Below are 23,461 nucleotides of genomic sequence, written 5' to 3'. Positions count from 1 at the left end.
TGCTGAGCACACGGGGTGCTGAGCGCACGGGGTGCTGAGCACACAGGGCTGAGCACACAGGGCTGCTCAGCACATGGGACTGAGTGCACAGGGCTGAGCACACGGGACTGCTGAGCATACGGGGTGGCTGAGCACACGGGGCTGAGCACACGGGGCTGCTGAGCACACGGGGTGCTGAGCGCACGGGGCTGAGCACACAGGGTGGCTGAGCACACGGGGCTGAGCACACGGGGCTGCTGAGCACACTGGGTGGCTGAGCACACAGGGCTGAGCACACGGGGCTGCTGAGCACACGGGGCTGCTGAGCACACCAGGGCTGCTGAGCACACGGGGTGCTGAGAACACGGGACTGCTGAGCATACAGGGTGGCTGAGCACACGGGGCTGAGCACACGGGGCTGCTGAGCACACGGGGTGCTGAGCGCACAGGGCTGAGCACACAGGGCTGCTGAGCACACACACAGGGCTGCTGAGCACACGGGGCTGAGCACACAGGGCTGAGCACACGGGGTGCTGAGCACACGGGGCTGAGCACACGGGGCTGCTGAGCACATGGGATGCTGAGCACACGGGGCAGCTGAATACATGGGGCTGAGCACATGGGGCGGCTGAGCACACGGGGCGGCTGAGCACACGGGACTGCTGAGCACATGAGACTGTTGAGCACACGAGGCTGAGCACACGGGGCTGCCGAGCACACAGGCTGCTTTGTCCAGAGGCAGAGGAGGCAGGAGGGGAGAGGCCTCTGGATCCATTTTGCATATCTCAATTATCTGTTTGCCTCAGTTAATTTAAAAATTGTATTTTGCTAATAGGCAATTTTACAATCTTGATAACACTTAGAAACCTCAAAGTACCAATAATAATAGGAATTCCATATAGTTTTGAAAATTTTTAGAGCATGGCTGTCCAATTTATCTTTAAGAAAAGTAAACTTGGGAAATTTAAGAGTTCCCCCTAATGACTGTTAGTGTTCTAAATTACTTTTGGTAAAGTTAGTCCATTTAATTAGAAGTGTGCCTGAGGAGGGACCACAATTTTTAAACATAAAGCTGTCTGAAGAGGGTAGAGGGGACACCATCAAAACATTTAAATGACTAGAATCCCTTATCCTAGAGATTTTTCTGTACAGCAAAGGAAACATTTTCTAAATAGCGCAGTTCCAATAGGAATAGCGCAGTTCCAAAGGAGCTGGACGAGAGGTCTAGCAGCTCGGTTTCAGAAGGAACACCCTGGTTTCAAGAGATGTGCCACAGCACCAAATGCTCTAAGAAAAGATGAACCTTTTAAATACAGGATGAAGGCTTCAAAAATGGTATATCTCCAATAACACCTGGAGAGCCTCAAAACTCAGAAAGAGTGGAACTTGAGTCCAGGAGAAAACTTACCTTAAACTCTAGGGTCAGCAAGAAAGCAGTGAGCTCCCTGGGCTCTGTGAGTTCTCACTGGTTTGCTCACTACATTGGAGTTATCAGGGGTCCTTTCTGGATCCCACTTCTGACACCAAGTAATGTTGACCTAAAACAGTCAAACAGCCAGTTATTTTACCAGCAAAAATGGTTTATTTGGGACTAGCAAAGAGTTACAATTCAGGGTGTACATTCTGTGGTGAGCCATCGGTCAGCCCAGAGAACAGGAGAGGAACTGTCTTTTACAGAGAAGGGAAGTTGGGAGGGGCTGTTTAAAGCAAAGAATCCGTTGCAGGAAGCTGGGAGTTGAACGTGTGGAGATGGTGAAGTAAAGATAGTCTCAGATGAAGGAAAACCAAGAGGCTTTGAAGGCAGCAGACGCGGACTAAAAGGCAATACAGGGAGATTCTTCAGACGTAAATCAATCAGTTCAGTCTCTCAGTCGTGTCCGACTCTGTGAACCCATGGACTGAGGCATGCCAAACTTCCCTGTCCGTCCCTATCTCCTGGGCTTTGCTCAAACTCGTGTCCATGGAGTTGGTGATGCCATCCAACCATCTCGTCCTCTGTCGTCCCCTTCTCCTTCTGCCTTCAATCTTTCCCAGTATCAGGGTCTTTTCCTATGAGTCAGTTCTTTGCATCAGGTGGCCAAAGTATTGCACTTTGAGCTTCAGCATCAGTCCTTCCAATGAATATTCAGGACTGATTACCTTTAGGATGGACTGGTTTGATTTCCTTGCAGTCCAAGGACTCTCAAGAGTCTTCTCCAACACCACAGTTTGAAGCATCAATTCTTTGTCACTCAGCTTTCTTTATGGTCCAACTCTCACATCCATACATGACTACTGGAAAAACCAGTGTCCCAAGAAGGAAATCTGGAACACTGGGATTAAGGAAGAACAACAGACGTGATGATGTTTTCTCCTCTCAGGTTCTTTCAAAACATGTTGGACAATAAAAGCAAAAGCTGCGGCGTTGTTCAGGGCAATTTCAGTGTCAGTCAGCGTGACACGCGAGACAGCTGCGGCACAAAAGGCGGCAGGGAAGGCGGCTAAAGTGTCGCAGGAGACGGGTGCAGCCAGAGTCACAGCAGAAAGACCTAAGGCCACTCAGAAACGTTCCTGACGGCCCAGACGAAGGCCACTCAGAAACGTTCCTGATGACCCAGACGAAGGCACGCTCAGAAATGCTCCTGACGGCCCAGACGAAGGCCACTCAGAAACGTTCCTGACGACCCAGACGAAGGCAAGAAAGGGGAAAGGGGGAGGTGAGATAGAACCCACCAAAATAATAAAATGCTAGAATAAATTCAAGTTACCATCTTGAATTGAATTCCCAATGTCAGTTGACTTACGTGATAGCTCAGCTGGTAAGGAATCCCCCTGCAATGCAGGAGACCCCAGTTCAATACCAGGGTTGGGAAGATCCCCTGGAGAAGGGAAAGCTACCCACTCCAGTATTCTAGCTTAGAGAATTCTATGGACTATATAGTCCCTGGGGTCACAAAGAGTCGGACATTTTCAGTTGACTTACCAAATTAAAATTATCCATAATTACAGCAGGTGTAAATGGATTTCTCTCATAGCCTAGGAAAATGCAGGGTTTTAGGAACTGAGAATCAGAAACAGATGAAGACCAAATATTTATTTCTCATTATAAATTACAATTTCTAAACCTTACTTCAAATATAATGATACATAGATTAAAGTAGAAGGATGAAAGATGATATACTTGCAAAACTAATCGGAAGAAGACAGGAGTGAGCGGTTTTGTTAATGCCACACAACAGAAGCTTTGGAACAAAGAGAATTACGGAGGATAAAGAGGATAATATATTGATAAAACTGACAATTCTTCAAGAAGCCATAACAATTCTAAAAGTATGCATCTAAAAAGAGAGCTTTAATAGAAAAAACTTTTTGAAGCACAAATGGACAGAACTAAAAGTAGAAATAGGGACTCCCTGGTGTCCCTGGCTAAGGCTCTGAGCTCCCAATGCAGAGGGCCTGAGGTTGATTCCTGGTCAGGGAACTGGATCCCACACGCTGCAAGTCAGAGCTTGTGTGCCACACTAAAGATCCCACGCGCCGCAAGGAAGACCCGGTGCAGCCAGAGGAGTAAAGGTTAACAAAGAAAGTAGAAGTGGACAACTCTGAGACTCCCCTCGTGGCCCAGCAGTTGCGACTCTGGGCTTCTCCTCCAAGAGGTATGGGTTTGATGCCTGTTCAGGGAAATAAGATTCCACATGCTGTGTGGTGTGGCCAAAAAGTGAAAAAGAAAAGGAAATAGATAAACTCTCAATTATAGTTGGAGTCAGCAGTTCTTTGGGCTTCCTCAGTGACTCAACGGTAAAGAATCTGCTTGCGATGCAGGAGACTCAAGACACATGGGTTCAATCCCTGGGTCGGGAAGATCCCTTGGAGGAAGGCTTAGCAACCCACTCCAGTATTCTTGCCTGGAGAATCCCATGGGCAGAGGAGCCTGGCGGGCTACAGTCCAGGGGGTCCCATACACACAGCAGTGCTTCTCCCTCAGTAATAGATAAAGCTTATAGACAGAAGAGCAGCAAGGACATAAAATAAGTGAACAATACTATCAACCAACTGGACATAATGTCACGCACAGCACGACCCACACAGCAGCAGCAGGGTGTGCGTCCTTCTCAAGCGCTCAAGGAACATCCAAATAAAGCACGTCCTGATTAAAAAAAAACCCGAGCAAATTTAAGATGATCAAAAACTACAAAGCATGTCCTCTGACTATAACAGAATTAGAACAGAAATCAGTAAGAGAAGGATGTCAGAAAACTGTTTAATTAGTTAGGAATTAAACACCAAAATCCTAAATAATCCATGGATCAAAGAGGAAATCGAAAGAGGAACTTAAAATATTTTTAACAGAATGCAATTAAAATGGAGCATGTAAGAAAATTAAGAGATGCAGCTGAAACAGTGCTTAGAGGGAAATTTCTAGTACAAATGCTTACATTAGAAAAGAAGTCTCAAATCAGTAATCTAAGCTTCCACCTTAAATTAGAAAAGAAAAAGCAATGTAAACCCAAATCATGCAGAAAAGAGGAAAGACATGTAGTGTTTATCGTTCAGTCGCTAAGTTGTGTCCTACTCTTTGCAAAACCATGGAGCGCAGCACACCAGGCTCCTCTGGCTTCCGTCGTCTCCTGGAGTTTGCGCACGTTCCTGTCCATTGAGCTGGTGGTGCTGTTACTATTCCCCCTGTGCCACTCCCTTCTCCTCCTGCCCTCAATCTTTCCCAGCATCAAGGTCCTTTCTCCGGGTGGCCAGAGTATTGGAACTTCAGCTTCTGTCAACAGCTCCAGTGAATATTCAGGGTTAATTTCTTTTAGGATCGACTGGTTTGGTCTCCTTGTAGTCCAAAGGACTCTTACGGGTCTTCTCCAGCATCACAATTCGAAAAGCATCCATTCTTCTGCACTGAGCCTCCTTTAGGGTCCAGCTCTCGCATCTGTACACGACAACTGGAAAAACCGTATCTGAATATACGGGCCTTTGTGGGCAAAGTGATGTCTTGTTTTTTACACACTAATTTTACACACTGTCTAACTTGTTTTTTACACACTGTCTAACTTTCCTTCCGAGGAGTGGCTGCTGTCACTGCACACAGTGGTTTTGGAGCCCCCCCACCAAAACAAAATCTTCCTGTTTCTACTTTTTCCCCATCTATTTGCCATGAATGATGGGACCAGGTGTTATGATCTTAGTTTTTTGAATGTTGAATTTCAAGCTGGCTTTTTCACTCCCTCATCAAGAGGCTTTTCAGGTCGTCTGCACTTTCCGCCATTATAGTGGTGTGTCTGCATACCTGAAGTTGTTGACATTTCTCTTGGCAATCTTGATTCCAGCCTGTGATTCATCCAGCCCAGCATTTTGCGTGAGGTACTCTACACACAAGTTAGATAAGCAGGGTGACAGTAATACAGCCTTGAAGTACTCCTTCCCCAATTTCGAACCAGTCTGTCGTTCCACGTCTAGTTCTGTTGCTTTTTGACCTGCATACAGGTTTCTCAGGAGACAAGTAAGATGGCCTGGCACTCCAGTCTTTTAAAGAATTTTCCACAGTTTGTTGTGATGCACACAGTCAAAGGCTTTAGCGTAGTTAATGAAGCAGAAGTAGATGGTTTTCTGGAACTCCCTTGCTTTCTCCATGATCTAAAGAATGTTGGTAATTTGATCTCTGGTTCTTCTGCCTTTTCTAAACCCAGGTTGTACGTCTGGAAGTTCTCATTTCACATACTGCTGAAGCCTAGCTTGAAGGATTTTGAGCATAATCTTACTAGCATGTGTAAGAGCAGAAATCAAAAGAATTTGGAAACCAAAAAAAAGAAAAAATTGTGAAACAAAAAAAATTGGTAGACCTCTAGCAACAGAACAGCAAAAAAAAAAATTGCAGGCCCAAAGACAGTATCAGGAATGAGAGAGGTCTGTCAGTGCAAACATGGCAAGCAGGTAGGGAAGGAAGGCTCTGGGTAATTCTGTTGACAGCAAGTCAATAACTGGAGTGACACGGACCAAGTCCTCAAAAGCCACAAACCACCAAAACTCACGCGTCGTGAACCGGATAGCTCCATTAGCCTTATCACCATGGAAGAAATTGACTCTGCAATTAAATATCTTCTGAAAAAGCAAGTCTCAGATGGTTTCCCTGGAAATTACACAAAACATTTAAAGAAGGAGACTAGAAATCCCTTCCAGGAGATGAAGGGGGAAGGAAGCTTCCCCACCCATTCAGCATCAGCCCAGCACTGTGAACACAGCTGCAGAAATCCTCCAGATACACTTCTTCTTCTGTTCTGTAGAGTCACTGCAAGCCCCAAGTCAGCCGACACTGAACCACTGCTCCCGGGGGAAATACAGGCTCAGATTCCCGAAAGCTCACAAGTACAAACAGATGGCTCGAAACTGACCGTGAAAGGGACACTTGTTCACAGCGGGAGCTGAAACAGGAAGGCAGTGTCGCCTCGTTGAACCTCGGCTGAGGACGGGCGGGCCAAGTCACTCGTGTTGGCTGCTCCGCTCGTGCCCACAAATGCCCACCAAGGGGATTACAAAAGCAGTTTGAGGTTGGTAGGCAACACTGCAAGTACAAAATCCACGAATAATGAGACCCGACTGTGTTAGTAAACAAAATCCAGTAATATAAAAAGAAAATAGCGCACCACAACCCGTGACGTTTATCCCGGTTCAGTAGTCAAGAAAATCAACGCAACGCACCACACCGTGTTCAAAGGAAAACCACACGAATGTACGGATGGATGCAGACAAGCACGTGCTGAAATACAGAACTCATTCGTGATGGGAACTGGCAAAGGAGGCCCCTGCAGCGACGCCGTGCCTCAGGGCGCTTCAGGCCGGACGAGGCTCCCGCCTCCACGCGGCGGCGTCCTGGCTCACAGTCTGCGAGCGAGGGCAGGAAGAGCCACCAGGCGGGGAGGCGGCGCCGCTGCCCCGGTCCGTGACTGCCGCGCCCCAGGGAGCTACAGACTCCTAAACCCTAAATAGAGAGAAGATACACTGTGCTCGAGGATTGACAGGCTCAAAATTGTAAAGACACCAATTTTCCACAAAGTGATCGTAGATTTTTGGCATAACACCAACGAAACTTCCAGATTGTTCTGTACTTAGTGAGGGGCCGACTGTAAGTTTACATGGAAGGGCATAGGAACTACATGTTTCTTCTTTCAAGCATGGAGAATGTTTATTTCCATCCTGCTACCTCCAAAAGAGGGGCTTTCCTGACGGCTCAGCGGTAAAGTATCCCCCGGGAATGCAGGAAGCCCAGGAGATGAGGGTGCGATCCCTGGGTTGGGAAGATCCCTTGGAGGAGGAAATGGCAAGCCACTCCAGTATTCCTGCCTGAAAAATCCCGTGGACAGAGGATCTTGGTGGGCTACAGTCCCTAGGGTTTCACAGAGTCGTGCACAGCTGAGGAGTAAGCATGCGGGAACTAGAACAGCTAAAACCATTTTGAAAAAGAAGATTGGAGTTGGAGGCTCATATTGCACAGTATTAACTGTGAGGCTGCGTAATCGAGACAGCCTCAGGGACGAGAGACGCAGCGGAGAAACGGGCCCTCCGCGCAGGGCCGTTTATACAGAGGTGCAGAGGCCTTCACAGAGAAAGGGTGGTTTTCTTAAATTTTATTGAAGTATTGTTGTTTGTGATGTTTCATTGTTTTTGATGCTGAGTACGACTCTATGTTATGTTTACCCTGATAGCTCAGTTGGTAAAGAATCCACCTGCAACGCAGGAGACCCTGGTTCGATTCCGGGGTCAGGAAGATCCCCTGGAGAAAGGAAAGGCTACCCGCTCCAGTATTCTGGCCTGGAGAATTCGACGGACTGTGCAGCCCATGGGGTCGCAGAGAGTCAGGCACGACTGAGCGACTTTCACTTCACTCACCGTTGTTTCCATTTTGTGTTACTTTCTCCTGCACAGCAGCGTGCCTCAGTTACACACACGGACAATCTTGTTCACACTCTTTTCCATTCTGGCTTATCACAGGATACTGAATACAGCTCCCTGGGGGTGCGCAGCGGGACCTTGTTGTTTCTCTGTCCTGTAGGTGAGAGTTTCATCCACTGACCCCAAGCGCCCAGCCCTTGCCTCCCCGCTTGGCAACCACAGTTCGTTTGTGTTTCACAGGTTGACTCGTATTTCAGATCCCACATGAAGTGCTAGCGTGTGATACTTGTCTTTGCGTCTCTGACTCACTTCACTTAGTCTGGTAATCTCCAGATCCATCCCTGTTGCTGCAAATGGCATCATTTCATTCTTTTTGATGCTGGGTACTACGCTACTGGATATATAAATATATGTGGGCACCACATCTTTTTTGGAAAGGATGGTGCCAGTGCCTCTGCCATCCACACGCAGAAGAGGTGGATGTGATGAAGTCACACCTCTTAGAATAATTCAGAATGGCTCATTGATCAAACCACATCATGAGACTAGGAGACTTAAGGAGAAAGAAATCTTCATGACCGGGGTTAGGCGAAGAGTTCTTGGTAACAACACAAAAAGACCATCCACAAAAGAACACGCTGATAAATTTGATTGCATCAAGAAGTTAGGAATTGCTCTGTGAAATACACAGCTGAGACAAGCTACAGACTGAGAAGGTGTTTGCAAACCTCATACAGGAGAAGGAGCTGCACGTAGAATATATAACTGCTGCTGCTGCTGAGTCGCTTCAGCGTGGCCGACTCTGTGCGACCCCACAGATGGCAGCCCACCAGGCCCCGCCGTCCCTGGGATTCTCCAGGCAAGAACACTGGAGTGGGGTGCCATTTCCTCCTCCAACGCATGTAAGTGAAAAGTGAAAGTGAAGTTGCTCAGTCGTATCTGACCCTCAGCGACCCCATGGACTGCAGCCTTCCAGGCTCCTCCATCCATAGGACTTTCCAGGCAAGAGTACTGGAGTGGGGTGTCATTGCCTTCTCCAAATATATAAAGAACTCTCTAAACTCAACAGGAAGCAATCAAATGGTCCAATTAAAAGACATGAGACTGCGCCCGAGAGGGTCACGGGTGCAGATGCAGATGTAGGGAGGCACTCGGTCCCCAGCCCCGTGTGAACGGAAGCCGCAGGAGGCCTGACTACACGTCAGATCGGCTGAGAGGAAGAGCTGCGACAGGGACGCCCGAAGGACACAGAGAAGCTGCAGAGGAGCGAGCTCTCGCGCGGGAGAGCCTCTGGGCTTTTAAACCTGTTTTATTCGTCTGTTTGCTGCGTCAGGTCTCCGTTGCCACGTGTGGGAACTTTAGTTTCGGCGCACAGACTCTACTTGTGGCTCGTGGCCTTAGCTGCCCGGTGGCATGTGGAACCTTAGTTCCCTGACCAGGGATCAAACCCCCGTGCCCTGGGGTCCGTGGGCAGTTCTGAGGTGAACCCAGTGGTCAGTCTCCAGGCGGGCAGTGAAGCACAGGTGCCGTGAAGCCTGCGTGTGCTCGTCCGTGGCCGCGCCTCGCAGCTGGGGAGCGGGATCCCGCGGCCTCCAGCGCGGGGGGCTCAGCTCCCTGGGGCAGCCCGGCTCCTCGCAGGCCCCGGGAGCTGCCGGGTCTCCCTCGAGCTGAGGGAAGAAGCCAGGCTCGGTCGTTTCTGACTCCCTCGCAAGGACAAATCATCAGCAAGGGGAGCCGAGAGCTGGGGGCTGGGCCGGGCCGTAGGGAGCGCTGGAGAACCTCGCCGGGCCGCTGTGGTCACACGAATGGACACGTGTGCACAGAAAAGCAGCAACTTCACTGCACGGGGGGAACAGCCTGACCCTCCCCCTCCTGCCTTCCGGCCTTTGCGTGGGTTGAGTCCTGGGCCTCAGGCCTTTGCAGTCACCTGACTCCGACCTGCCCTTTGCCCAGTCCTGGCGCCATCCTCTGCTGGGGAAGGGTGGGGTCAGAGGCAAAGTCCGAGCAGCTCCCAGGAGGGACCCCTCTGTGCGGGGGCCAGGTGGTGACCCTGGGTGGGGGCAGGCAGCAGGGGCCGTCACCTGCCGGGTGGTGACGAGGCTGGGGGGGCGGTGACGGGGGTGGGGTGGCAGCAGGTGGACAGCACCGGGCAGGTGCCCGAGAGCCAGCAGCCGGTCCAGCTCCCTCCTCACGGCCTCCCACTGCTCATCGACAGCCCAGGTGAGGGGCGCTCGGGCTGTGGGGGCATCCACCCAGCTCCTGCCCACCCCCGGGGGCTCAGGGCACTGTGTGCCCTGGAGGTAGGTGTGGGGTGGGGTCCTGGTGTCCCTGGTTCCTGCCCGTCTCTGACGTGGCCTGCGGCTCGGGGACAGAGGCTGGGTCCCGTGGGGACAGCGACTCAGGCAGGTCACCCGCCCTCTCTGATCCTTGGTCTTCGCCCCTTAAAACGGGAACATGACCTCGCTCGGAGGCCCCACTCCCGTGCTGGCCGGGGGCCCGGGGCCCGGCGATCGGCCAGGAGGAGGAAGCCTCCGGGAGCATCTGCGTTCCTGCAGACATGGACGCGGCACAAAGTCCGCGACCTCAGGGTCCTGGTGACCTGATCACTTCCTCTGGCAGCACGGCCGCCCGCCCAAGGCTCCTGGTGACTCCTGTGCCCTGGCCCCGCTCAGGGACGTGGGGTAGGGCTGGCGAGGCCTCGGACGCTGAGCTGGTGTTCAGCCACCGGTGAACCTCTCTCCTGGGTCGGCCTGGGCCCACTGCCGAGGGTCAGTTGTGGGCCCACTGCCGAGGAGGGTCAGTCGTGGGGCTGGGAAAAATGTCAGAATCAGATCAGAGAGGCGCAAGGTCGGGCTTTTAAACAGAAACCAGATGCCTCTGTTCAGAGCTCCTCGGCCCTTGGGAGAGACAACGCACTTCCCGGGACCCTCCTGACCTCGTTCACCAGGCTCCAAGCGGGCAGCTTGGCAACAGTGGGGTGGCCAGGCAGTTTCCTGTCCCAATCTGGTTCAGGCCTGACCTCAGGGCTCTTAGAAAACACCCTGGGAGAGGCCTGGGGTGGGGGCCTCAGGGAGGAGCCTGGTAGGTGGGAGAGGTGGGGTCCTGGGTCCCTGAGGTCAGTGTGGAGCTGGCAGTCCTGCCCAGTGGGGGATAGGAGGGGAGCGGGGTCCTAGGGGTGGGGGAGAGGGGCTCCCAAACAACACGGGGGTGGCTCTCTGGCCCCTGGTGTGACCCCAGCGCCCCCTCTGAGCTGTATGTGGCCGGCTAGCTTGCCAGACCGGGCATCCTGGCGCCTGGCCCCTGCAGCCGTCTGATGCCATGCACAGGGCGGGCACCCCAGCTCTACAGCACGGTCCTTGGCCCTGCCCGTCGACCAGCAGGAGTGGGCCGCCTGAGCCCCGGGGAGGACGAGGGGCGCTCCAGCCAGTGGAGTCGGGGTGCCCCCGTGGCCCCACGGGTGCCAGTCCTGCCCCCCAGCATGGGGCTGACCTGGAAGCAGCGGGTCTTCACGGCTCTGCTGGGCGCCGCAGCGGTCTCAGGCCTCACCGCGCTGCTTCTTGTCCTGGTGGGGACCATGAACGTCCTCCTGCCTCCAGACACCAAGGTGTGCCCCTGGGCCCTCCCGGAGAGGCTGGGCTGGGCCGCGCCTGCCCCCACGCCCTCCTGACCCCGGTGTCACCCCCAGTTTGGGATCGTGTTCGACGCTGGGTCCTCCCACACGTCCCTCTTTGTGTATCAGTGGCCGGCCAACAAGGAGAACGACACCGGCATAGTCAGCCAGGCCCTGGCCTGCCAGGCGGAAGGTCAGTGGACAGTCTGCCGGTGGTGGGCGGGGCTGGGAGCTGCCAGCCACTGCCCGACTGGGCTCTCAGCTGGACGGGGCTTTGGGAAGCGGTGGTGCAGGCTGGAGCCGGGCAGTAGGGAATCAACCTGATGGAAAAGGGCTCAGAGAGCTCTGTGAGTCTCCCAAGGGGCCCAGCTGGTCAGTGGGTGCTGGGCCAAGGCTCTGGCATGGGCTCTCCTGAGCCTCTCCCCGTGTGCCTCCAACCCCCTCCTCCATCTCTTGTAAGGACACTGGTCGTCGGGTTTAGGGCCCACCCAGGGAAGCCAGGTCATCTCGTCTTCAGACCCCTAACTTAATTACACCTGCAGGGACCTTTTTGCAAACACAGTCCCCTTTGCAGGCTCCGAGGGTGAGGACGGGGACTCGTCTTTGCAGGGCGACCTTTGCACCTCCCTCGGGCCTGCTCAGCTCCGCCAGCCTCGGGGCCTGGGGCCTCACCTTGGGTGCTGGGTTCCAGGGCCTGGAATCTCGTCTTACGCCTCCGACCCTGCTCGGGTTGGCGAGAGCCTGCAGGGCTGCCTGGAGGAGGCGCTAGCACTGATCCCAAAGGCCAAGCATCATGAGACACCCATGTTCCTGGGGGCCACTGCAGGCATGCGGCTGCTCAGGTGAGGGGCTGGCGTGGGGTCCACGTGCCCCTGGGGCTGAGGCACCACCCAAGTCGGTGAACAGGGGCAGCTCCCGCCAACTCTGCCCCACCCTCCCTGTGCAGCCTCAAGAATCGCTCCCAGGCAGAGGACGTGTTCGCCGCGGTCAGCCGGGCCCTGGGCCAGTCACCGGTGGACTTCCGGGGCGCAGAGCTCCTGACGGGGCAGGACGAAGGCGCCTTTGGTTGGATCACCATCAACTACATCCTTGGCCTGCTGGTGAAGGTGCACAGGCGGCCCCAGGGCGGGAGGCCATGGGGGCGGGGCTGTGGCCCATGCGGCCGGGCAGGGACTCAGTGCCCCCGTCCGTGCCCAGTACTCCTTCTCTGGAGAGTGGATCCGGCCCCTGGAGGAGACGCTGGTGGGCGCCCTGGACATGGGTGGGGCCTCCACCCAGATTACCTTTGTACCTGGAGGCCCCATCCTGGACAAGACCGCCCAGGCCACCTTCCGCCTCTACGGTGCCGACCACACCGTCTACACCCACAGCTACCTCTGCTTCGGGCGCGACCAGGCGCTGAGCAGGCTGCTGGCCGAGCTGGTGCAGGTGGGCTTGTGTCCTGGGGCAGGGCGGGGGGCCGGCCCGGCCGGGGCTCTGAGCGGACCCGTCCTCCCGCAGGCCAGCACGGGCCTCCTGATCCGCCACCCCTGCTACCACAGCGGCTACCGGGGCACGCTGGCCCTGGCGTCCCTGTATGAGTCGCCCTGCGCCCCGGCAGCGCCCCCCGACCTCAGCCAGAACCTCACCGTGGAGGGCACGGGGAACCCTGGGGCCTGCATCAAGGCCCTCCGGAAGCTCTTCAATTTCTCCAGCTGTGACGGCCGAGAAGACTGTGCCTTCGCCGGGGTCTACCAGCCCCCCGTGCAGGGCCAGTTCTACGTGAGCCCCCCGGCCTGCCCTTGGGACCCAGCTTCCTCCCGGAGGCTGAGGGTCCCAACCCCTGGCACCCTTGGGGAGCCTGGGACCCCAGGTGGGGAGGGTTAGGGCTGCACCCGGCTCGCCCTGGGCCCCTGCCCCTGGGTACCACCCACAAGGGCACATCGCCCTTCCCCACAGGCTTTCTCCAACTTCTACTACACCTTCAACTTCCTGAACCTCACCTCCAAGCCGTCACTGAGTGGGGCCAACGCCACCATCTGGGAGTTCTGCCTGCAGCCCTGGAAGCTGGTGGGTGAGCCCCGGGCTGCAGACTCACCAAGGGGGCGGGGGTGCCTCCGAGCGGGACCTTCCCTGGGCGGGGGTCAGGAGAGGGGCTCACTGGGCTCCCGGCCCACAGGTGGAGGCGAGCGCGCCCCCGGGCCAGGACCGCTGGCTGCGGGACTACTGTGCCTCGGGCCTATACATCCTCACGCTCCTGGTCGAGGGCTACGGGTTCAGTGAGGAGACCTGGGGAGGCATCGAGTTCCGCCAGCAGGTGACAGCTGGGGGCCTGGGGGGCTGGGGAAGGGTGGGCCTCCAGGGCCGAAGCCCTGCGGCCCTGACCTGAGCCCCGGCTGGGGTGTGGCCCACAGGCCGGCGGCGCTGACATCGGCTGGACGCTGGGCTACATGCTGAACTTGACCAACCTGATCCCGGCCGAGGCGCCCGCCCAGGGTTGGGCACAGAGCTTCGGCGTCTGGGCGGCCGGGGTCGTCTTCGTGGTGCTGACGCTCGCGGCCACCCTGGGTGCCGTGGCAGTGCAGGTCTTCTGGCTCCAGGACTAGGCCTGTGGCCCCTGCTGCCGCCACCGAGGCCCAGCGCCCTCCCCATCAGGAGCCTTGGCCTTCGTCCTGGGGGCTCCGGCCAGCCACCAGACGGCCCCCTTCTGCCCCTGGGGTCGCCCTGGCTGTGGAGGCTGTGGAGCCCCGACCACCGCCCCTGGCTCCCAGCACCCCAGCCTGTTTCCCGGGACCCTCTGCACAGAACCAGGCTGTCGGGACCTGAGCGGCACCTGGATTGGTGGCGGCAGACTGACGGGTGTAGGGCCGGCTCCGGCCTGGGGTGGGGGTGCCTGCTGGAGCCAGAGCGGCTGGCTCTTTGGGAGGGGTTGGCCGTGGGACATGGGGTCTCTGGCAGAGCCGGTGTCCAGCTCCGTGGGGTTCTCCTGAGCAGCCCACCTGCACCCCTGGAAGCCCAGTCAGGCCGAGACAGGTCACGCGTGGGAGGCAAATGCCTTTATTAAACCCTCCCCGCCACAGCCTCTTCCGCCGAGCTTCTCAGGTGCGCCGCGCAGCTGGGACAGTGAAACTCTTGGGGAAGATGCCAATGTGGCCGTCACAGTGGCCCTCCAGCCACGCCTGGTCCACTGTGGGCGTTGGGTCGTTACTGCGTCTGCGTGCAGACCCTGGTCGGGCACCCCCCGGCCCGGGCAGCGCAGGCTCTACCTTCACACAGGACATCCACGGTGTCTCCTGGCTGCAAGGCCAGATCCTCGGGCCTCTGGGCAGAATAGACGTGCTGGGCCACCACCTGGTAGAGGACCGGCCGGCCGCCCACTCCCTGTGGCAGGACGAGGGCTGGAGGGTGAGCTCAGCCCCGGGAGAAGGGCCAGCCGCCCCTGCGCCCACCCTGCTCACCCGGCACTGCAGCTGCAGACCCCCAGGGCCGGCCGCGTCCTGCCAGGCTCTCTGCAGTGCCTCCTCCCCAGAGAGGGGCATCCAGCGCCCATCCTCGCTGGGGTCTTGGTAACTGCAAAGAGATGCCTCAGAGGGGGCCGCGCAGGCGAGGGGCTTCAGAGGGTGCTAAGCTCTGACCTCGAAAGCCTCTGATGGGCCGGGCCCTCCTGCAGGGCAAGGCCAAGAGGTGGCCAGCCCGGAGCCCCCTTCCCGCCCTGCACATCATCCCAGCCCACCTGAGCTGGGCACGCTGGGCGTGGGGGGGCAGGGCCTGGCTCATCAGGGCCCGCAGACTGGACAGGTCAGCTCCTCTTGGGGCCGTCAGGCTCAGGGTGAGGGCACACTGCACGGTGACGGTCGCCAAGGACTCAGAGCACCCCGGAGCCGCTCCCTGGGTGCAGGCAGAACGGTGTCTGGGCCCCAAGGCCCCAGGTCTGGCTGGGGTGGGCTTCCAGCCCAGGGGGCAAGGCAGGGGCGGAGAGGTGGCGGGGCGGGGCCACGACTTGGGAGGCTTCCTCGGCTGGATAGGAGAGGGGCCTGGCCTCGGGGAGTGAGGGTGACGTGAGAGCTGCTGGCTCTTACCCCTGTGCTGGCGGCCTCGGAGGAGGAGCCAGGGCTGGGCCCCCCGGCTGCCAGCAGCCCTGCAGGGAGAAAGGAGGGGGCAGCCAGGGAGTCAGGTGACTGCTGTCCCCTGAGGGGAGCAAGTCAGAGTGGGGGCTGCTGGCACCCCGCCCCGGGAACCACAAGGCCACCAGCTTCCTCTGTGGAGGACACAGCAGCTGCTCCCAGCACTCCCCCTAGACGCCTGCCTGGGCCCTGAGAGCACCCCGCCCCCCAGGGGGCCCTCACACCCGGCCCTGTACGGGGCCTCACCTGGAGGAAGCTGCTGGCCAGCGTGTTCCCCGTGGGCACTCTGCAAGGAAAGCCACAAGCTGGGGCTCTGCTGGGCCTCAGGTCGGGGCAGAGGGTGGGGGCGGGGGCTCTGCTGGGCCCAGCAGACCCGGGAGGGTGAGGGGCACGGCCTGCAAGATGGCCCAGCCGGGCAGGAGGCCACCAGCTCAGCCCTGTCATGGGTCAGTCTGGAGCGTGAACCAGATCCCTATGGACAGGAGATGACAGACAGGCCGCCGTGCCTGTGGGTGCGGACCTGTCTTCCCCTGGCCAGCCAGGAGGTGGCGGCTGCAGCTGAGGGGTCCCAGCCAGCCCAGGAGGCTAGGGCTGAAGTCAGGGACCCGCTGGACATCGCTCTGTGCCAGGACTGCAAGCCGCGGGCATGCTGCGGGCGGAACGACACAGAGTCCCCAGCCCAGGCCACCTGACCCGCGGACGGAGACCCCGACTTCAGGGTGGGCCGAGTGGGCTGAGTTTGCACACGAAGCGTTTGGATTTCTATCAGATTTGCTGGCTGCTAAAAGCAGTCAGGGAGCTGCTGTCGTTCTGTCTGGAAGGCTAGCGCTAAGCACAGCGGTCATGAACCAACGGCTTTCAAGAACACCAATCAGCCCAGCGAGTGACCCGGCCGCTTTCTCTGTGGTTAACTCTAACTCCCTCATGGTGGCCTCACGGCTCCTGGTGCCCCACCCCTCAAGGCACACCTGCCCTGAGGAGCCCCAGCCGACCCCTCCTCAGCTGCACGCAGCCCCTGGGGCATCTCAGGGAGTCCTGCGCCCAGCAAGGAAGGCCGGGCGCCCCAGCTGAGGGGCGGAAGCCTCACGGCTCTGATGCATGCACTGCAGCCTCTCCCAGGTCCGGGCTGGGGAGCACCCCCCGCTCCCTTCTGAGCACCTGTGAACGTCTGTGTGTCCCCGACCCCTGGCATCTGGTTGCTGCGGCTGGCTCCCACCCGGCCCCTGGCCTGTCTAAGGAAGCCAAAGCCCTGTCCCCAGCAGGCGATGAGGCAAGCTGCCTGGCCTGAGACGCCCTGCTGGGGCTTGTCCCCCAAGCCCAGCCTGGGGTGGGGGTCTTGCAAATGCTGTGGCCCCTGCCTGCCCCACCGGGGCTCACCCACCTTGTGGGTGACCAGCGTGCCACGGTCGTGCTGCCTAGCCTGGCCGGAGCTGACCTCCATCTCCGTGTCAGTAGGTGTCCTGGGGCTGCAGGGGGTGTCAGCTCTGCCGGGGGCAGTGTCACGGGCCCTGGAGGGGAGGGGCCCTCGTTCCCAGGCCTCACCCACGGGCAAGGCCTCGTGAAAGGTGGGCCTGCAGAGCCCCGAGCTGGAGAGGAGCACCCCACTCAGAGGGCCACCTGCAAAGCTGTGTCTGGTGGGCTTTCCCTGCAGCCTGCGGCCAGCTGCACCCCACCGGTGCCTCTGGTGCCCCCGGCCTGAGCAGGGGTGGGCTCTCCCCCTGGGGGCAGGATGGGCTCGGGACAGATGGGAAGGCTGAGCGAGGCAGGACGCCCCCCACCACACTGGGACCCTGGACAGTCTGGAAAGGGGACAGGCCATGCTGGCCCCCGGTCCCTGGCCCTGAGTGGCCACAGCAGGTCTGCCCAGGAGCTCCAGCCTGGGCTCCAGCCCAGGGCCCCTGCTGATAGGAGAAGTGGGTGCCGACCCCTTCCTACCGTGCAGCAGCCCGAGGCCTGGCTTCACCACGCACGTCCAGAGCCTGTGGGCACAGATGACCCCTCCTCAGGACGCAGACCCCCCAGGAACCCCGGGGGCCAGGGGGCAAGGCTGCAGGGTTTTCACAGGCTCTCACCAGGATGGGCTGCCCCCTGAGTCTAGATCGGAGGGACACAGGGAGCCCCGGGGAGGGTTCAGGCGCCCTTAAGGGTAGAGAATTCAGGAGGCCCCGACCTGCAAATGCCAGAGGAGACGCGGGGGGCGGGAGGCGGCTCGCCTACCTGTGGCTGCGGCGGGACGACCCCGTGGGAGTCGGTGGGGAGGGCGGAGGCCAGCACCTGTGAGCGTCAGCAGGGGCAGCCGCCTCAGCGGTGCCCGGCCCGCTGCCCACCTGCACCCCAAGTCCCCACCTGCCTGGTAGGCCTGCCGGAGCCTTGCTCATCTGTGTGACTTATTTCCAGTACCACTTTTAAAATGTTCTTATTTCATAGAAACAGTCACCTCCTGTGGTAAGGGCTCCAAGTGGGTGGATTAATGCAGCTCAGAAGCGCCTCCTCCAGGCAGCCCTCCAGCTAAGACACCCAGTGCCTGGCCCTGGGTGACTGGGGCGTCAGGGGCCCAGGCCACAGCTGGAGACCAGAGTGAGCCTTCCTTTGTGCACAGGGAGCCCTTTTTCCCTGCACACCAGCCCACCCTGGGGTGAGCTGCACCCCATCAGCCAGCAATTTTGCTGGTGCTGCTTGCCCGGACCCCGGGCTGGGCAGAGGTGGCCGTGCCAGACCACCCTGTTCCTCCAGGGTCCTGCCCCCTGAGGCCGAAACGCAGGGCGAGGTTGAAGCCAGGGGAGCGAGGCTGGGGCTGAGGCAGGCAGGGCCATGCTGGCTGGGGGTCTGCAGCGGCTTCCGTGGCTCCGCCTCCAGGTCCCAGGACCCATCTGTGAGCCCGTCTAGAGGCACTGCTGACCCGGGAGCCTTGTGCCCCCCTCCCACCCCAAGGCCTCGGTGGCTCCAGCGCTCGGGACAGTGTGAGCTCAACAGGGCCTGGCCGCCCGCCCTGCGGCCTGCTGGCGCCGCTGGCCCTGAGCCCCGGGCCCGAGCGGCGAGAAGCCGCCCCCCTTACCTTGGCCTTGCCCAGGAAATCCACAGGCTCCAGGTGCTCCACGTGCCGCCTACGGGGCCGGAAGACCTCACCCCTGGGGACCTGCCGAGGCTGCAGGGGGACCTGCTTCTGGAGGGGGCCAGGGCAGCCCTGAGCGCCGGGAGCCACCCGGGGCCTCAGAGCAGGACGGCCCACTCCCCAGCTCCCATGGCCTGTGGGAGGCCAACCCCCTGCAAGGCACATGGGTCCCCTACCTCCAGACGTTTCTTTATCTCATATAGTTGGTCTTGGGGGGCTAGATGAATGTGAGCCCCAAACCTGCAGGCTGTGGGCCTGGCAAGCCCCCCGAGTCAGCTCAGGAGCCTGGCTCCCCTTGCCCGTCCCTTACCTGCACTTGGCCCAGGGCGACGTCCAGGCCGTTGCGGGCCCCTTCCGGCCCCTTGGAGATGGCGTCCCCCAGGCTGCAGGCAGCCTCTGCCCAGAGCCCCAGCTGGCTCTGCACCGCAGCCATGTTGAACAGCACCTGACGGGGTGGGGAGGCGGGGCGGGGTGACGACAGGCCCAGCACTCCCCTCCCCTACAGGGCCACCACCTGGCCCCACCCAACCCTGCACTGGTCCAGCCCCTGAGCTGCCCAGACACAGTGGCCCAGGGCTCTTCCAGGTGCCCCCTGGCTCCCGCCCTGGGGTGGGCTCTGCCTGCCTGGTTTCTCTCTGGACACCCCCAGCCAGAGCCGACCAGCCCTCCCTTGTTTTCTTCTGCTCTGAACGTCAGGCCATGTCCCATCTCTGGAAGCATCTGCTCAGCCTTCACGCCTGTCCTGCGTTTAGCCTGACCCCTTCCTGCCTGTGCTGCCCTGTTCCCTGAAACCGCAAGAGTCTGGGGCGCTATCTGAGGGGCACCTCTTGTCCGGCCCTCCCCTCCCATGCTGGGCAATAGCAGTCAAGTCGTCCAGTGCTGCCGGGAGGACGGAGCACTGCCCGGGGCAGCCTCTGCCCCCGCGCTCTGCAGGGACTGTGCGCTCCTAGAGCCGCTGCCACGGGGCTGCCCGGGCCACAGACGCCAAGCCCAAACCCCACCCTGCAAGCCAGGGCTGGGGCCTGGCCCACCCTGCTGGGACTCCCCCACGGCTGACCTACTGGACACTGTGGCTCCCAGAGGCTGCAAGGCGGCGTGTTTCTGGGAGCGGTGGGAGCACCTCCCAAGCCTTTCTGTCAGTGCCAGCCACTTCCCAGGAGGCCAGGAACTGAGCCAAGCACCAAGCCCAGGGCAGGAACGCCAGGGCCCACTGCCAGGCCAGCTCCTGCCCTGCCCACCCCACCACCTCTCACTGACTTCTGACACTGCCCTCTCCTGCTGGGATTTTGGGGCCCCTCTGGCCAGAGGGAGCACCTCACTTAACTCGGGCCCACCTGCCTCGGTGACAAGACGACAGGGCCCAGAGGGCGGGGCCTGCAGCCCTGGAAGGACCTCCCCCAGGCTGCCCACCCACAGGCAGCCCCCAGGGCCCAGCCACACGGCCTCCTGGTGGCCCGCTCCCCGCACGCTCACCTCCCAGGCTTGCAGCTTGAACCGCAGGCCCAGCTGGGTGTAGTCGATGGCGGTGTTGTCCCTCAGCTGGGCCAGGGTGCGCTGAAAGTCGGACAGGGCCTCCATGAACCTGTGGGCAGTAGGGGAGCCTGGCATGGGGGCCCCGGGTGGCCCCAGGGTGAGGGCTCCACCTTGGCCTGGACTCGCCCCCCGCCCCAGCCCCTCTTGCAGCGCGGAGGCAGCGATGGTCGGCAGGCCTCAGCACACAGGGTCCACACAGACGGGCTGTGCAGCCCGTGGGCTCCTCCGCCTGCACCCCAGGCCCTCTCCCGAACCTCAGGGTGCAGAGTGCCCTAGGCGTGTCCTGCCTGCTTCCGGGGTCTCTGTCTCGCAGGCCTCCCCACCCAGACCCTGGCTGGAAGCCCCAGCCCCGACCAGGATTCTCATCGCCCCTGGGGAGGCTTCCGGGCTGATGAGAAGGAGGTCACCCTGGAGCCCAGCCACCCTGTGTAGGGCCTTCTATGGGCGCCAGGCCTGCCCTGCAGCTCTGATTCCTTCTCTGGGAAGGGCCTGGCGCAGAGAGCCGGGTGGGCAGAGGACCCTCCCCCCACACCGCCGAGTCCTGGGATGCGCCATTCCTCCATCCCTTTCCTGGGTTTCCCGAAGGCAGAATGGGCAGAATCATGCCGTCCCTGCAGTCCAGGGTGTAGGAACGGAGGAGGGGAGCCAGCAGAAGTGCTCTGTGACCCTCTTCTGCACAGAGCCCAGGGTCACTGTGCAGCCGGGTGTGGGGACAGAGAGACACGCCCCCACGTGACACAATCCTGTCCCCAGGCTCCAGGGAGCAGCCCAGGGGGAGCTGGCCAGAGGAGGTGACCATAGGCAGAGAGGAGCACAGAAAGGACTCTGCAGAGACAAAGGGCCGTCAGAAAAGGAAGAGGGGACGTCTGTGTTCACCTCTCCAGCTGGAAGTTGGCCACTCCGCGCTGGAGGAAGCCGACAGCCAAGCAGGCATCCTTGGTCACCGCCTGGTCAAATGCCTGCGGACAGAAATGTCTGTGGACTGCTCGGGCCTGTAATCCCATCACCCCCGTGTCACAGACGGGGATGCCCAGCAGTGGTCAAGGAAGCCCGCGGGCCACATGATGGTCACCTGCAAGAGAAAGTCTCCCTCGCCTGCCCAGGGCCCTCTGAGTCCAAGGGGCGCAGGTGTCACGGCCTCAGTGCAAGCCTGCCTGGACTCCCCAGGTGTTTTCTGGTGACCGCTCGGGGGTAGTTAGGTGGCAGCACAGACCAACATGTTAACCACGAGGACAAGGAAACGCCCAGCACGTTGACAATAGTTGCCTCCACGGGAGGGAGTCATGCTAAGACTGTTGTGTCCTTCAAGCCCTAGTTTTGGTAGCTCACACAAAAAGACACACGTCTCACCTGTTAGAATCAGAAAAGAACAGCACGAAAGTCTTAATATGTGCGTGAAGCCCAGCTCTTCCTGAAACTGAACTCAGAACTGATGTCGTCTATAAGGACAGCAGCCATCAGTTAAACACGAGCAAAAGGAGTGCACCCAGCAGCCATCAAGTTAACTACAGGCAACCGGAGGGCGTCACGGTCCCACTCGAACAAACCTGGCTGGGTGGGGCTTGTTGAGCTGAGTCTGACCAAGGTTGAGGGTCAGCACTCGGGCACTGATGTGGCCACTCAGCACAAGGGAAACCCTTTTATCCTGCCACATAGAGCGGCCAGATAGGAGCTTCTGGGGGGCTCCTGCCAGAGACGGAGCCCCAGCTCCCCTCACCCTGTCCAAATCAGCTTTATTGATTGTAGCTGTTCCATCTGCCTTTTAAAATTTTCCAACAAATATGCCTCTGCTACTCCATCTCCAATTAGGGTGGAGGAGAATTTAACGTGCACACCCTTGGCCGGGAACCTCTGTCCCCTCTCTGATTAAATCGAGGTTTAGAGGAGGGAGTGGCTGGACTGGCCTCATTCCACTGACCCCGTGGCGTCCAGTGATGGCATCCCCATTGCTGGATAACATTTTAACACTGACATTGCTGCTGAGATAACTGTAGATTCGAACACATGTGAGGAATGACAGGGCAGGCCCCTTGGACCTGTTTTCGGTAGTTGTCGCCGTTGGCCTGAACAATGCGGGAACCTGGCTTTTTCTGGGGGCCCTCGGGGACACAAGCAGTGTGCAGGGTGCTACTGCTTTCTGTCATCACCCATGGGATATGCACCACCGTGATGAACCTGGAGGCTTGAAGGGCAGGCATGGCCCTGCCAGGCCCTCAGCAGAGGCAGGTGTGTGCGTGCCCGTGCATACATCTGGCTCTCGGTTCTGCTTTGGGGAGTGGGTGGGGGACAGGTGAGCACACAGATCTGGGGTTTAGGCACCAACCAGAGACTGTCTCCTGGCTGTCGCCACAGGTGTCTGCTGAAGATCTGACCCAAAGCCTGCACCTCAGCAACCCTCCCAGCCCCATCCAGCCTCGAGCCTCTGCAGGTACATTAGCACCTCCATCAAGAGCACCCGAGCCAGTGCGCACTCGGCCTTTCTGCAGGACAGCAGAGTGGGGCAAACGGTCCCCACAAGTGGAGGCCATGCTGGAGCCTTGCGACCCCATCCTGCCCTGACGCAGCTCAACAGGGTCCCCCCTGGACACACACAGGTCCCACTTGCATGGGTGTTCGCTGAAGCAGAACGCTGGGGTGGGGGGAGTCCCCAGGTCGCCATCAGGGAAGAAGGGTGGGAGCCCTGGGCTCACCCCTGCAGCTATGGCACCACGCATTGCCACCCCACCCCTCCAGCCCTGGCCACCAGGAGCAGAGAGCTGCGTCCCCCGAGGTGGAGTCTCTGCGACCAAGCCTGGGGGCCCCCTGGCTCACCCGCAGCGCGGCCTCCGGGTCCCCGGCCAGCAGGTGCACGCAGCCCACGTTGAAGCTCACCCTGGCGGGCGGCTCCGAGATGCTCGAGAAGAGGCGAAGGGCGCAGTCCCAGTCCCCGCGCGCCACGGCCTGCGCGCCCTGGTGCCAGTCGCGCAGCAGGTCCCCGAGCGAGGCCATGGTGGAGTGGACCCCGCCTGGCCCCACGCGGAAGTCGGCGCTTCCCGGCCGGATCGCGGGAGGCGCAGGGGGCGGTCGTGAGGGTCCTGCCTCGGCCTGGGGGTGCTGGGGGCAGAGCACCGCGGGGCCGGGGCTCTGGAATCCGGAGACCAGCGCGGGCCGAGGGGGCCCTTCGAGGCGGACAGAAGGGGCGAGGACACGCTCCTGCGCCAGGTACTTGGTGCGGGCGGGGCGGAGCGCCAGGTGCGTCAGGGGCGCCAGGTAGGC

The 23,461-nt window shown here is 59.5% G+C and overlaps 2 protein-coding genes and 1 long non-coding RNA gene across 17 annotated transcripts in view; 1 reads left to right on the top strand and 2 right to left on the bottom strand.

Moving 5' to 3' along the window:
• LOC133257847 (uncharacterized) overlaps positions 1 to 11,424 on the bottom strand; it is a 17,170-nt gene extending 5,746 nt beyond the window's left edge. The window contains exons 1-2 of the long non-coding RNA XR_009739715.1: positions 11,338 to 11,424; positions 1,388 to 1,517 (exon numbers count right to left, since the gene is read on the bottom strand). This is a non-coding gene — a long non-coding RNA (uncharacterized LOC133257847). The remainder of the gene's footprint in view (positions 1 to 1,387; positions 1,518 to 11,337) is intronic.
• On the top strand, positions 9,992 to 14,516 carry ENTPD8 (ectonucleoside triphosphate diphosphohydrolase 8). 4 transcript variants are annotated; one of them, XM_061434302.1, is made up of 10 exons: positions 9,992 to 10,068; positions 11,197 to 11,452; positions 11,534 to 11,651; positions 12,150 to 12,300; positions 12,405 to 12,564; positions 12,656 to 12,886; positions 12,959 to 13,219; positions 13,397 to 13,507; positions 13,617 to 13,754; positions 13,852 to 14,516. In XM_061434302.1, the coding sequence occupies exons 2-10, from the start codon at positions 11,327 to 11,329 to the stop codon at positions 14,041 to 14,043; spliced, it is 1,488 nt and encodes a 495-aa protein (XP_061290286.1). In that variant the 5' UTR covers positions 9,992 to 10,068; positions 11,197 to 11,326; the 3' UTR covers positions 14,044 to 14,516. The 4 variants fall into 4 exon arrangements, with proteins under 4 accessions (XP_061290286.1, XP_061290285.1, XP_061290284.1 ...); XM_061434301.1 differs by lacking the exon at positions 9,992 to 10,068 and having other exon boundaries at positions 10,080 to 11,452; positions 11,588 to 11,651; XM_061434300.1 differs by lacking the exon at positions 9,992 to 10,068 and having other exon boundaries at positions 10,081 to 11,452.
• NOXA1 (NADPH oxidase activator 1) lies at positions 14,472 to 23,461 on the bottom strand. Of its 12 annotated transcripts, XM_061434313.1 has the most exons (14): positions 23,018 to 23,454; positions 21,083 to 21,165; positions 20,147 to 20,255; positions 18,984 to 19,118; positions 18,617 to 18,724; positions 17,779 to 17,835; positions 17,497 to 17,540; positions 16,943 to 17,069; positions 15,808 to 15,847; positions 15,517 to 15,575; positions 15,171 to 15,325; positions 14,896 to 15,007; positions 14,704 to 14,818; positions 14,479 to 14,624 (listed from the first exon to the last, which is right to left on the bottom strand). In XM_061434313.1, the coding sequence occupies exons 1-14, from the start codon at positions 23,192 to 23,194 to the stop codon at positions 14,536 to 14,538; spliced, it is 1,410 nt and encodes a 469-aa protein (XP_061290297.1). In that variant the 5' UTR covers positions 23,195 to 23,454; the 3' UTR covers positions 14,479 to 14,535. The 12 variants fall into 12 exon arrangements, with proteins under 12 accessions (XP_061290293.1, XP_061290297.1, XP_061290302.1 ...); XM_061434309.1 differs by having other exon boundaries at positions 14,472 to 14,624; positions 14,704 to 15,007; positions 23,018 to 23,457; XM_061434318.1 differs by lacking the exon at positions 15,171 to 15,325 and having other exon boundaries at positions 23,018 to 23,456.

This window comes from Bos javanicus, chromosome 11 (genome assembly GCF_032452875.1).
Source record: "Bos javanicus breed banteng chromosome 11, ARS-OSU_banteng_1.0, whole genome shotgun sequence".
In the NCBI taxonomy this organism is placed as follows: domain Eukaryota; kingdom Metazoa; phylum Chordata; class Mammalia; order Artiodactyla; family Bovidae; genus Bos; species Bos javanicus.
The sequence above is the reverse complement of the archived record's forward strand: the minus strand, read 5'-3'. Positions and strand labels throughout refer to the sequence as shown.